Here is a 13,332-nt window from a genome sequence, read left to right as displayed (position 1 = left end):
TGTTACTACCAGATCGTCTAGTGTTCACACCAATTGAACTTGACCATAAACAACTCGCCTAAATAGAGATTGTTAATACATACATCAATAGAAATTATAATGATGATCTTACCAATTCAGATATCCGTTTGTGTCACCAGTCAATATTGCCTCGACTGCTGAAGAGCAGAGTTCACGAACATATTCCGCGCTGTACCCTAGCATCAAAGTCATCGGCTCCATACTCAGGTCCTCTATACTTTGGGCCCAACATTGTAGAAGTGCCCTGGATGTAATCGTGTGGGTGGGATCCTTGAGACACATAGGGATTCGGTGATTTAAGAGGGTGATATGACGAAAGCCTTTTTCCTGCATTGTACTTTCGTACATAACAGGCAGTTCCATATTATATCCATATTGGCCGAGGGCGCGTTGTAAATCAGTATACCACTGATGGACTGGGTCGTTCAGCTCTTGAACCTCTACAACCCAATCGCCAAACTCGACCCAGGCTCCTGACTTAGAGCATCTGGGCACATTGTCAACGAATATTCTGATTCAGTTAAATCATGCACTTGCCTCTTTATCCCATCCAAGATGTTGCCCAAATTCTGCACGCGATGCCCAATCTGCCCAATATGTACGTAATCGATGTTCCGAAAGGCGTTATGCCACTCAGGATAATACTCGAAATCGTCAAGAACAAAATGGACGTTCGGAGTGCCTCTATGGGAAGTCAGCAGATTGCCTAGAGAATAACCATTCCATAACATACAAATCGGCCTGTATATAGATCCAGTCTATGCCAGTGACCTATAGGATATAAGATTCTGTAGGATCGTGCGGTCATGCCATAGGTGCTCACCGTTGAGTGTCTAAATGCATCCGCTGTATCATGTTAGCTATGTCAAAAAGCTAGTATAAGTCATTTCTCACCAAAGTCAATTGCCCAAGCTCCGATCCCCGTACCGATATCAAGGACCTTCTCTGGTTCTTCAACAATCGGAGCATGGAAGAGATGTCCGTCAAAGTGGGCAAGCGCAATTTCATGCATATCACCTATCATTTGTCAACGCAAGACGTTTCAATGTCTCTAGGAGGCCCACACTGCCGACCCCGCGCTTCTAAGTCCGTGGGCCAAGGATATCGGTCTTCCAGTGTTAGCTACTCATGAACAGAGTCACACCAAAAGAACTAACCTAATTGTTCCCCATAGTATTCTCTTCCGTTCCTCTGTATCGTCCCTACGGTGTCCATGCCACTAGACTAAGTTAGAAAGTATGACACAAGTAGCCTTCCTAAAAGATACCGTTCTTCGTCAACACCGAGCGAGGGTAGGTCGTCCATGTCTATGGACGACAAGCTATCCGTTGTGGATAAACTACCAGGCGAAAATACATCCTCGATCATAGATTCCGAATCAGTGGCAGTGTTATCCATCGTAATTCAGTATAAATAGGGTGAGTGCCCTAATATGAAGGCTTGGGTGAGACAAGAAAAGACAACACGGGTCGAAGGCTTAGGACTAATAATCAGAGGCCGATGAAAGAAGAAGCAGGTTTAGATCGTCTTATCTGAGTAAATAGTAGTGGAATGGATCTGAGGGAAATTCATTGCCTGTGTCTAAGGATAAAATATCACATAGTTGGTTCATATTTTTAAAGTGTTGGCGGCCGTCTACTTTTAGGCCTTTCTCCTTTTCTTTTTTTCTTTTCTTTTCTTTTTTTTTTTTGGGAAAAGAAAAAGGAATGCCTTGCAAGGGCTAGAAAACAACATTGGAGCATCTCAAGCCAATCAGAAACAGCTAAGGACAAACGAGTCAGCTGCGTACTAAGTTACTATACAAACGATATCAGATACGGGTCAGCTTTGCATATTTTCGGGCATGCCCAACTGTGTTACATACGGAGTACTCTGTCAATACGGGTATAAGCAGCTGGCTGCAGGTGGGATACCTAGCGTTGTTCCACCCTTAGTTCAAGATATATGAATTTAATTACGGAAGAAACGCCGCGGGCTAAAATAGGAACATGGGTATTCATCTGCTCACGAATAATTAGGTATATACAACAGTATAACCTGGGCTGTCATTGTTGAATATCTCAGTATCAATATCTGGCCGCTTATTTGAGTTTCCATGATATAAGCACATTCAGACCCTGCTGGAACAGTTACTGAAATACAGAGCAACAGTTATTATCGGCGTACACACCATTTTAAAAATATATACATTAACATATCTGTACCAATATTAGTTGACTCGTCTCCAAGCTAAACTTGTCCATGTGATATTTAGAATTTCTCTACCGCAAATATTCCATTTACCCTTTGCATACCTAGTCTTTTTTCGCACGGACAACACATCGTCACGTAAGGGGGCCAGAATCTAATATACAGAGAATTGGATATGCCGGGTTTTTCTGGAAGGATAAACGTATAAGTTGTAGTAAAAGCTGGTTATATATAGTGGGTCAGATTACGAAGCGTTTGCAAGGTAATAGTAGCGAGATCGATCATCTATGTAAGGCTTTGCAAAACATACAGAAAAGTAGAGAAACAGTAGACGATATCCATCCTCTCTAGCTACCCACGGTATCCAGGCCCAAAAGACTATGGAAAGTGTACATACTTTAGGACGGAATGGTGCCTTCCTGAGCTCCTAGTTTGGTCAGGGAAACAGAGACCCAAGGTAGGGAACCATTGCAGGAAATGACAACTGACTATTGTTGTAACGGGATTGGATAGATCATCCTTTACAAATAATTACCAGCCCATAAATTCGAGGGCTTGTGCAAAGTACTCATGCTTGCCACCCGACGCTGCCTCATCTTGCGGAGGGAGCCGCGCAGGCCATCGGAGACGGCGCTGTGATCGCCATCGCGTTGTCCCTGCTACTGGATACGACCCCCGCCTCGATCACGAAGGCGCAGAGTATTTTGAGAGTCCAATAAGAGAGCGTACCAGCTCATATGAATTATACCATCTACGGACAAGTGTCTTTTAGCTTCAAACTCTATTTTTAACGGGTTACAAAAGTACTACATGTGGGACTTAAAAATCAATTACTGTGTGGTATGCTAAAGAATATATACTCTATACCAAAAGTGGAAATACCCATAACAATTAACTTCTGGCCTTCTGTAATCTTAAGTAATAAAGAAGGACACAAGTAACCCGCCTCTTCCATTTTCCACACAGCCCCTCCCCTGACTATCGATATGTCCCAGCGCCATGCCTACACAGCCGAGGATATCCTTCGTGAAACAGTCCAAGGTCTTGCATCTCTAAAAGCATTTTTTGCTTATGACAAAAGCGGGTTAGTCTTACACATAGCCCGTGCAGCAAAGCAAAACCGGAGATTGGGCTTGGGCTTCGGTCAGAAGGGCAAGCATCCTACGTTGGAGGATCTCTTCATCCGTCTGCTGACCTGCCTTTGTTGGGCCCAGAGACTAGAGCAGTTAGAAGTAGAATGCTTTGCAACTACAATCACGGCCAGCAGCTTAGGACTTGCGCCTCATCTTTCCCGCTGTTATGGTATGGAGCACAACTACGTGACCGCAAATTTCTTCCGTTGTGGACGCCAACTCCGGAAGATCGAAAGAGGCGTTGGGGTGGAAGATTGTTCGATAGTCCTCCTCCCATCCCTGGCGAAGCTCCTATGGCTTCCTGATAGAGAGATCCTTCGACTAATAGATCTCTTATCAGGCAGCTTTATGCCTACCCTCAATAGCAATAAAGGAATGATAGAAGAATTCCATCAGTACCGACAGCTTTACAACACCGTGAGTATATAGGAGTATGAGTTCCCTTTTTCTGACTGTTGGTAAGCATAACTCATGATCATCTCAGCTAACGGTATATTTATAAACCAATAGGACACGCATCCAAGCCCCGTGATCTTAGCTTCTCCCCCGCGGATCAAAAACCATGAAGGGCAAAGCAAAAGGCGAGGCAGCTTTAGCCAGGATGAGCTCTCTAGAGAATCCCCACCAAACCATCAGAACATCACCAGTGGGTCTGATTTCGACGAAGGTTTGACCCGGTACAGCCAGCAATTCAGTGTTGTCGAGCTTGGGCTCATACCGGGCCGTAGGCTCTCCAAGAAACCCAGGATACAAAACAATAGATGCGGAGCCTCTTACCACCCCGAAAACCGAAAACCCATCTGCCCCGATGCCGGAAGGGTGTGCCATTCTATAATCAGACTGGCCATCTTCACCCTGAAAGATCACCGGTTGTTGTCGTTTCAGTTTGCTGAACTCCACTCCTAGTGTTCGTTCAATGATTCCTTCGATCTAGCCTGATGTTAGCTACGATTTCTCCTAGCCTACAAACAACATTACCTCTGGAGCTCTACATCGTAAGAAGACTTCGCATTCATTACCCCCAAGGCAATGTAACGTTGGTGATTCGTGATATTTTGTCTCTCGCTCATAGGCCTCCTCCACAGCCCTCACCACTTCTTCAGGTGGAGAGCCTTGCCTGTAGTATCTCTCAAATCCCAGATTCTGCATTGCCCACACTTCATCGCCATGCGGCTCAAAAATCGGATGGTGAGCGGGGTTGGGCATTTCATCCATATTGTGTGACGTATAGGTGACTAAGCAGGTTTATCCACTGGAGAACTGTGTAGATATAAAACACTTCAATACTAAATCCAAGATCGTGACTGGGCTCCTATTTATATTTTTCATAACACAATCCACACCGCATTGTTACGCTATGCTACATAGCCTATCCAGTGGATCTCGTAAATCACACACAAATTTCCGATCGAAGGTCTACCGCATACGTCCCAAATCTCAGCTGTTGTGTAGACTAAATAAGTGTTTGTTCTAGCCTCGTTGGCCCGGGCAAGCATACCGATACAAGTGGGTGGCTTGCGACCAGGAATGAAAGGCTTTGCCGATTCCGGGGCAGATAAAGGTTTTCCTCCAAGAGCAAATCCTAGACCAAGTGCACTTTCCAACCCACAGCAATATGGTTATCCTCGTATATATACGCTTGAAGACACATGATCAACTTTGCTTACAACGAATACATACATCGTGGGTAACATACAATATAATATATAATATAGATGGGCTATCATAATCTTGCCAAGTTCAAAGGAGTGAGACCGTGTTCAGGCACCTCTTTAAGTGAAAGCTCAGCTTTCCGCAGGAGAAGTAAATATCGGTATTAATACCAATATAACTGTGATTACGTATGGGCGGGATAGTATTTATAAGGTGGATAAATAGAATTAACTACTTGAGGGAGCTATTGAGCCAATTAACTTACGTATAATTCAGGATATATAGTTACCAGTATAGTTCTTTACCTGACCTTGGTACATATAAGAACACGCGGAAATATAAACACGCAACTATGACTCTATAAGGCAAAATAGACCCAGGCACGTTTCCGTATCTACAGGGGGCAGGCACACAACGGCTCAATGCTATTAATTCCCTCCTCTATTACTGGCACGAGTGCCTACTTATCCATTTTACAACCTAGTTAAAGGGGAAGCTAAAGGACGGTATAAACCAAGGAATCGGAAATATAGGAATATATAGTAGGCATTTTGGAAGAGCTCAGAAGAATAAAGGTTTAGCCGAGGTTGAGAGTTCAACTAAAAATATTTGTGTTTTAATTTTCTAATTCACTATAAATTAATTTCAAATACAAATTACGAACATGAACATCATCGTGCGATTTGTCCCGAACAAAGCCCCTGGCATGATAGACCGAAACAACCTTGGATCTATATAATATTAGAATCATGAACAAGTAGTTCTATCTCTCTGAACTTACACCCAACATGCACAGCTGCACATGTGCCCCGGTTCCTCAACTAGTACTCCGGAGGCACACTCTTTCATTTCTTGAAGACTAGGACGATTTTGAACAGGATACGTAATGAGAAGGTTATCCGTATGAGAGTCTCGATTCCACTCCAGACCGGCCTGTGTACGGTTTAAACGGATCTTAATGTCATTGCAGTCAATGGTTATGACCCAGTGTCTTTCGCAATACTCTGTGGTTAGTGGTTGGACATGGACGAAGATTATCTCTCTATGTGTACCCTATTAGCTGTTGTGTGTACGACCGTTACGGAATATGTAATAGGACAGACTCACCGCGGTAAGCCCGATCGAAATCTCCACAAGCAACGTCCGATGTTTTTATTCACATTTTGGCCAACTTCCTCGCGTAGACGACTCAGGAACATGTCAATATTGATGTTTTGTTCACGCCACATCTTCATAAGATGTGGGAATAAATACATATCCTGAAATGAACGCATGTAGCCCTGTATATGCTCGGGGCTCATCCCAAAACAATCAGCTGGCCGAGGAAGATGTTTGTCTTCCGGCAAACGCCCACCAAGCTTTAGGAATAAATATGTACTTTGTTGAAGTTCTGCCAGAAGATCTGGTTCGTGGTCTTGAGGATCCATTGTACAGCGAGACAGGATGTTGATACACACACAACAAAAGATTTGATGGATTTATATCAGAGAAGTGGACTTAGGCCGTTCTTATGTTCCTAATAAGACTTCAAACTAACGATACAGACAACCTGGATTAACTTTGAGCATGCATTTACATTGTGGATACCAGTGATCACCCATATAATTGTATCGGAGCTAATACCATATACTTACCGAAACCTAAAACTTGCATTGCTGTAATGTATTGTACTTGTCAGCGATACATATAAATGCATACCCGTCTAAGCAGTTACACATTGTGTACAAAACGGAAAATGTGATATACTCAGGCGAGATAATGTTGGTAGGGGATTCTGTGGCCCGGAAGGAGGGTTCTTCCGGCCCCCGCCCACAAAACTAGTCTTAGATAGGGATGGTCATGACTTGAACTTGGAAGGTTCTATGAAGGAGCAAACTTTATACCGTTGAGATATATCCTACCTTCTCCGTCGTCCCTAGTTTCCCTAGATCTGCAAAGTTACCGACTAAATTGTGATTCGGCTTAGTAGGGATAAGTCTAGTTCAAATAGCAGCCTGAGAATTTGTTTTTTATCCAGTTTCATCACTCTTCTACTTATCGTACGGGCAAGTCCTTTCAATTACATCCTGAAAAGATCATACTGAATCACTAATCTGTAAATAGCTGCATGTATAATTAGTAAAGTGTGCTTATTTTTGTTACATAAATCGGTACTGTCAGTCTACCACGTGATCAACTACAAACCGTCTATTATATAGATTCTGGATTATTTCTCTGATATATGTCAAATCGGAGATATTCCTTATTATCCAGTAAAGTGTCACCTGATAGATTTTAGTTGACAATACATTATTCAACGAGCAAATCAAAGGCTCGATCGAATTTCTCCGAACCCAGCGGTTCTGCCAGGATATCCTTTTCTGTCCACTGCTCAATTCTGTACTGGCCCGCTGGGAGACGGTTGTAGAGGAAGACCTCAAAGAAATTAGATGGTATAAACTGTAGCAGCCGGGGCCTGTACTCCTTAAATATTACCTCAAAGGCCTCAAAATGGGCTTTTTTAAGGGTCCGGTAGTCGGTCATAGAGAGTGTACCCTTTCCTGCAAAGGATACACCTTGGGGTAGAAAGCAGAGCACATTGGGCGAGCTGGCAATACGTACCAGCTGGTTCCAAGGCCATGCACGCTTGTACCAAGCCTTTACCCTCTCCTCGACCTGGTGGCAATCATGGGTCGACTCGGGGAGCTGGCGACAGATATCTACTACAGTCTGAGCGGTCGGATCCGGATAGCCCTCCCGGTGCCGTTGCTGGCGGTGGTTGTGGACATACCAGCAGGTTAGCGCTAGGCCAATGCGGGATGTGTACTTATTGTCCTTGTGCCAGATACCGGCCTTGAATACACCAGCTGGGGTACGCTGGAAGCTGCTGTTAGCTGCTGTCTGCTTCTGGCGCAGATGGAGTAACTGACGCCGTAGTTCTACTAGAACAGGCGGCGATGCGATAGTAAACGCCAACTGCAGTAGCCGGTCAGCCTGCTTGCTACCGATGCGCACTGTGGTATTTAGAGGCATCTGGGCTATTCGTTCCCTTATACGAGTGATATCATTGGGAGTGTCCCATTGACTTGTGACAGCAGACCAGCGTTGCTGCGTCTTCTCCGGTAAGACGTTGGTGTGTTTGCGGGAGGACGACAGTGCTGAGGGTAACGATAATCGAGACTCGCTTGCGGCGTGGAGTGCCCGCGCTACGATTTCACGGTTGAGGCTCCCCCGGAAATCCTCTGGCAGTTCCTCTTGGACGGACTGGTCGTTGACACGCTGCTTTATTGCCCAAAGCAGGCATGTTCCCTCATCTCCGTTCGTGGTGGCAATCGCTCGATTATAAAATTTCCACTCTGGGGACAGTTCACCCACATCCCGCAGATGTTGAGATAGTGCCTCTATAGCGTCTCGGCAAGAGGTACAAGCAGGATAGACAGGATAACAAGGATCACACATCTCGTGGAGGCCGGGCTCGATTGAGGTAAAGGAGTAGTGAATCACAGCTCCAGAGCAGGCTTGAATTTCAATCAATGACCAGCGTCCATGTACATAGGTGGGCAGTAATATAATCTGTGGGATCGGTATCAGGCGGAGAACGCCGCGATGTAGACGGTCAGGCCAGGCCGTATCAGCAATGTATACTTGTAATGGGGGTCGATAGTATGAAAAATGGTCGCTCAGAAAGTCAACTGTAGGAATTGATAGCTGCTGATAATTCTGCAGCTCGTCCAGGATTTGTTCTATATCAGCGTGTGTCAAGATGCTGCCATGGAGTATGATACGGTCTGTATCTGGCCATTGCTGTGCAAGAGTATCTCGTAGATCTGTGGCATCATTCGCCCTCCCATAAAGGCTCTCGTAGGTGCGCGTACAGCTGGTCGGACTCTCTGTATCGGGTGTTAAGTAGGTGTCTGTATCAGGAATGACCCTGCTCGTCGCTGAGAGGGGGGACGTGTCGGTCATAGCCTGATCGAGGTTGTCAGGCACACCCCAATCGTCAACGAACAGGTCGGGATCATACAAAGTTGGGATCTGGAATGCATCTGAGGACCAATTCCCAATTGTCTTGGCATGCGATACGGCACCCGGTAATATCTGGTTGTCATTCCACGGAGTTGCAGGTAGGGTGTTAACGCCTTGATCATCGGGCGGCACAAACAATGGATCCTGGTACGTCGCAGCGCTGCCGGTGGTACCAGGTGTACCCAAGCTGGGCGATATCTCTCCTTCATCAGTTGTAATATCGACTAGTGGCGGCAGTGATCCCAACTTTTGAGCCATACCGTCTCGCACTATGCGAGCAAAGTCCGCTGCGGGATGCGGCGAGGTGTTGATCTCACTGTTTGGATGGCTTTCCAGGAATGCGTCGCTTTGTGCACCATCGTGTTCGGATGGACCCGTGTCGCTGTCCACGGTTACCCCATCCTCGTTAGACCGGGGTCTGCCCGCCGGGTGTAACTCCTCCACTCCGTCTTGCTGGTCCTTGTACGCAGTGGCTGCTTTGGGACTACCTTCATTTGGCACGTCTGGCAGTGTCTCAAAACTAACGTCACCGCTGGTTGTTGCGGTACTGAGTTGCCACCAAGCAGGGGTTCGCAGTTCCGAACTGTCCTCTCATCAGCAGATTTTCCTTTTACCACTGAAAAGAAACACATGCATTGTATTAACCTGGTCAGACCGATGATCGTCGCGGAGATGACTGTTGATGGCGTAGACATAGTCCAGCGGGTTGGTGGATCCGTGGTAAACAGCCCGATGAGGCTGGAAGGCCTCGTACATGTTGCGGAGATACGTGAGCTGTAATGTAGGTCAGCGAGGTAGTCGGCCTAGTGTCATCTTCTGCATCTATAAAGCTTCCGCTTTGATGCTTTTAAGCATGACAAGGATGCGTCACATGATAAATTATAACATACCAATGCTCCCACCGTGCAACCCGCTCGTTCATAGTCTTGGGCCCATTGACTACACAGTTCAGCGACCAATGGTTTCTTTAGGGGCTATTAGCGAGTTTTTGGCATTATCCAGTGTGCCCACGTACTGCAATCTGCCAGTAAGCCTTCTGCTCGAGAACCGACACGTTATCTGGGCTGCAGCCGATCTGTTCAGCAGACGTGTCCACAGCTGATCCATGGCATTGGACGTGCAGTTTTTCTCTTGATAATGGGGGGTTCTCTTTTGACTTGATTGCTTGAATGTCACAGACTGACATTTTCCTTTGTTTGTAGAAACTACACAACCATTTAGAAGACCGTTGAGGTATTCCCTGCGCGGCTTTGGGAGCGAGTGCATGGCCGGCTATATACCCATGCCTCACTCGCCATTTCTCTATGCGCCCTGTGGTAGACAACTATGGTACGCATGGCGTGTCTCCCATCGAGAAATGGCAGGTGCCATGGTTCCCTCCTGTGTGCCTCGAAGGATCTATCCACAGACAAAGCCAGACATGAGTGTTCAGTTTCCGCGATGCTACCCCACCACGCCTTAAGGAGATTGTGGGTACAGATTGGCAAGGCAAGAGAGATCTGAGACATAAGTTGCAACGATGCATCATGAGTCGCCAAAGCCCCTGATGTTTCCATGGCTCCAGATATGGAACCCCTGGTCGATCGTAGATGATATTACCAAACAAGATCGCAGGACCACTAGAGCTGATTGTATGCCGCAGATCAAGGATACCCTATGCCCCACAATGTCGCTCACAATCCCTTCGCAAGGCTAGAGTTTGCGCCATTTTCATGTCTTAGAACTACGCGACCGCAGCCCTTTGAGCGGTTTAATTTGCGTGGGAAAAGACGTGGAGGGCCTATTAGTAAACATCACACGGCATCTATACCAATTGCATTCTATAGAAGAACTTTAAGTGATAGATATCCTCTCATATAATTGTTCGACCTTTAATATCGGGGGAAAAAGAAGAACCTTGAACCGTGGAGCAGCAATCCACGTGGTGCGGTTTAGTGCAGAGTTGATATGGGGTAATTTACGGAGTCTATGACACTAGGTAGTGTTACAATGTTAAAGGCTTGGCATAATGGGTACTTGGGTTTCATTTTACTCTTGGCAAGCTGTTTGTAGTGGGAAGGTTTTTCTAGAACATACAGGACCAGTGTAAATTGCGTCACCACTGAAGGACGTTCACTCGGTATGCACCGATAGATATAACACGGTTGAACTATCTGCCGCAGGTTTAACCTAGTTCGTATTATTTGCAAAACTCTCTTTTAATTTTTTCTCGTTATGCAATGGAGATAGCCAGCGCCACTGAGAGCTATTACCTGTCTTCAACGTGGCGTTGTTCTATTCTATTCAACAATTTTCTAATTACATAATCTCCTGCCAGTTTTGGAGCGCTGTTTCAAAATCTCGGTCATTGAATCGTACCGATTTCTGATAAAAGCTTAACGAACAGTGACTGATAATTGATAATCTTCTTTAGTAAATAAAGTATTATCTTTATGGACCGCTTAGAGGCTGTTCAATATACCGGGCCGTATTCAGTAGACCAGCCAACTAGTATCCCCTGCCTTAGATATCCATAACTTATATCTACACTAACCCCTGTACCAGCAGACACTACTCCGTAAGCTACTCCATATTTATGAATAATTAACGGAACAACTATATTGCTGAATTCAATTCTCTAGGAAAATAAGATACTACCTATTAGGTTCTTATAGCCTGTTGGTAGGGATCGTCGGGCGGCCCGGAAAAAGGGCTCTTCCGGCTGCTAAAGCGGGTCTCCGCCTACGCCCACAACAGCAAGTTAGAAAGCTTAAGATAGGATATTAAGAATTAAACCTTGAAGCATCAATACCATCATGGGCTATCTTCCCACACCGATATAACCTAAGTTATGAGAGCAACTCAATCAACTAGAACTGGAATATAAGAAGTTTCCACGTTTAACATACACTAACTTATAAAAACAATGCCCAGGTACTGTACTCTCTTCTTTCCTTCTATACTGTTTAAATTGCTCCTTTACCCACTTTGCATTATATTAAATTAGCGTCGCCACCCAAGAATTGTGTGCGGCTTGTACTTCTCGCCTTCGTAATACGGGGTACCACCTCGGTAACCCGGCTCGCAAAATATGATTTGCCATTTTTTGCTGGTTGTTCGAAGGTTAAAGACACAAATGGGGGTAAGCCCGCTAATCTCGGAAACTGCCCCTCCAATCCCGTAAATATCCTTTCTTTCCAAGGTCTGGATTTTAGGACACGTGTAGAAGGAATATTTTGATGTAAAAGTTGCCTTTTCAAAGAGCTTTCGAGTTTTTTTACCCTCAAGCTCCATCGTCTCTGCACCTTTCGCAATGTCGTAGACATTGAGTATAATTTTGGGGATTGTAAGTTTTTCATTGGCTGCATTTCGCCAACTGATCTTGGGTAGAGTCACCTCATGAGTCTTTTCATTGTATGAGTGGCGGTTCCTCAAACTTTGAAGTAAAGAGGGCATGCCATCATGAAATGTGTCACCTGAAAAGTCGTTGGTATGTAGAACTATGTAAACCGGTCGCTTTCTTCCTGTTTGGGCAGCCACATCATTTATATGAGAACCAATAAGCACAGGCTCAGCGCCATAGCCAATTGCCTTTTTCAGCCATACTTCATCTTTAAATATGGCTCTCCAGAGACGGTGTGACTGATTCTCATCAACGAACCCGAACGAGTCTCCCATGGCTTTGACCTGAAAAGGGGATAGGAATTTGGCAATATTGTCAAGTATCTCACGCGGGAGGCTTCGCATCTTGGTAGATCGTACAGAAGGACAAGTGAAGTTTTGTAGCAATGACCCTACACGAAAAGGATCTAGGGACAGATAGTGTTTTATAGTAGAAGGAGTGTGCTCACTACTGGTGGAATGTCACCCTTAATAACAGGACAGTAGCGAAAGATACAGAGATAGGCTTAGAGAGGATATGTCAATTAAACAAGGATATCTAGGTAGAGCATGCTAAAGGTAGGCATTGTCGCAGAGTAAATGGTAACGGTACCTAGTGGCTGTGTTATGGGCACTTCAGTAACTATATCCGCCGGCTTTCCAATAGCGCATGGTAGACTGTATACATGACTGATCCTGTACAGAGAACATGAGGTCTTTCTTATTATATACTGGTAGTAGAAAAAGTAAGAATTAGTCTTCTATCTAGTGTCTGCCTTTTTACCTAAGAATCCTGACCTACCTGACAAGTCTTCTACCCTGATGAGTATATATTCACCAACTGCTAGTAAATAGTGATAGGTAAGAAAGGTAATTCTTGATCCCTTATTATAACTAATAGATCTCTAATTTATATAAAGGCTTTACAGTAAATGGTATTAGAATCCTCTGTACTAGCTTACTTTAGTAC

The 13,332-nt window shown here is 45.0% G+C and overlaps 5 protein-coding genes across 5 annotated transcripts; 1 reads left to right on the top strand and 4 right to left on the bottom strand.

Annotated features, from left to right (window-relative positions):
• Positions 1 to 461: 461 nt before the first annotated feature.
• Positions 462 to 1,419, bottom strand: BDV37DRAFT_289502 (class I SAM-dependent methyltransferase; the record flags this gene model as incomplete). Its single annotated transcript, XM_032088486.1, has 7 exons — positions 462 to 705; positions 755 to 792; positions 845 to 867; positions 916 to 1,038; positions 1,095 to 1,130; positions 1,179 to 1,240; positions 1,289 to 1,419. The coding sequence occupies 7 exons, from the start codon at positions 1,417 to 1,419 to the stop codon at positions 462 to 464; spliced, it is 657 nt and encodes a 218-aa protein (XP_031934678.1).
• Positions 1,420 to 3,197: 1,778 nt separating this feature from the next.
• BDV37DRAFT_292173 (uncharacterized protein) lies at positions 3,198 to 3,773 on the top strand (the record flags this gene model as incomplete). The annotated part of the gene is made up of 1 exon (XM_032089125.1): positions 3,198 to 3,773. The coding sequence occupies one exon, from the start codon at positions 3,198 to 3,200 to the stop codon at positions 3,771 to 3,773; it is 576 nt and encodes a 191-aa protein (XP_031934677.1).
• Positions 3,773 to 4,498, bottom strand: BDV37DRAFT_265838 (uncharacterized protein). Its single transcript, XM_032083842.1, has 2 exons — positions 4,323 to 4,498; positions 3,773 to 4,274 (listed from the first exon to the last, which is right to left on the bottom strand). The coding sequence occupies exons 1-2, from the start codon at positions 4,491 to 4,493 to the stop codon at positions 3,879 to 3,881; spliced, it is 567 nt and encodes a 188-aa protein (XP_031934676.1). The 5' UTR covers positions 4,494 to 4,498; the 3' UTR covers positions 3,773 to 3,878.
• Positions 4,499 to 7,286: 2,788 nt separating this feature from the next.
• Positions 7,287 to 10,188, bottom strand: BDV37DRAFT_289499 (uncharacterized protein; the record flags this gene model as incomplete). Its single annotated transcript, XM_032088485.1, has 4 exons — positions 7,287 to 9,585; positions 9,658 to 9,776; positions 9,893 to 9,967; positions 10,018 to 10,188. The coding sequence occupies 4 exons, from the start codon at positions 10,186 to 10,188 to the stop codon at positions 7,287 to 7,289; spliced, it is 2,664 nt and encodes an 887-aa protein (XP_031934675.1).
• Positions 10,189 to 11,984: 1,796 nt separating this feature from the next.
• Positions 11,985 to 12,728, bottom strand: BDV37DRAFT_289498 (uncharacterized protein; the record flags this gene model as incomplete). Its single annotated transcript, XM_032088484.1, has 1 exon — positions 11,985 to 12,728. The coding sequence occupies one exon, from the start codon at positions 12,726 to 12,728 to the stop codon at positions 11,985 to 11,987; it is 744 nt and encodes a 247-aa protein (XP_031934674.1).
• Positions 12,729 to 13,332: the final 604 nt, after the last annotated feature.

This window comes from Aspergillus pseudonomiae, assembly GCF_009193645.1.
Source record: "Aspergillus pseudonomiae strain CBS 119388 unplaced genomic scaffold BDV37scaffold_163, whole genome shotgun sequence".
NCBI lineage: Eukaryota > Fungi > Ascomycota > Eurotiomycetes > Eurotiales > Aspergillaceae > Aspergillus > Aspergillus pseudonomiae.
The sequence above is the reverse complement of the archived record's forward strand: the minus strand, read 5'-3'. Positions and strand labels throughout refer to the sequence as shown.

Bases quoted from the DNA above. Each gene is read 5' to 3' on its own strand.
- BDV37DRAFT_265838 (XM_032083842.1), bottom strand. From the start codon at position 4,493: ATGCAGAATCTGGGATTTGAGAGATACTACAGGCAAGGCTCTCCACCT. The intron at 4,275-4,322 runs GTAATGTTGTTT...ACATCAGGCTAG, and splicing joins TACGATGTAGAGCTCCAGAG to ATCGAAGGAATCATTGAACG.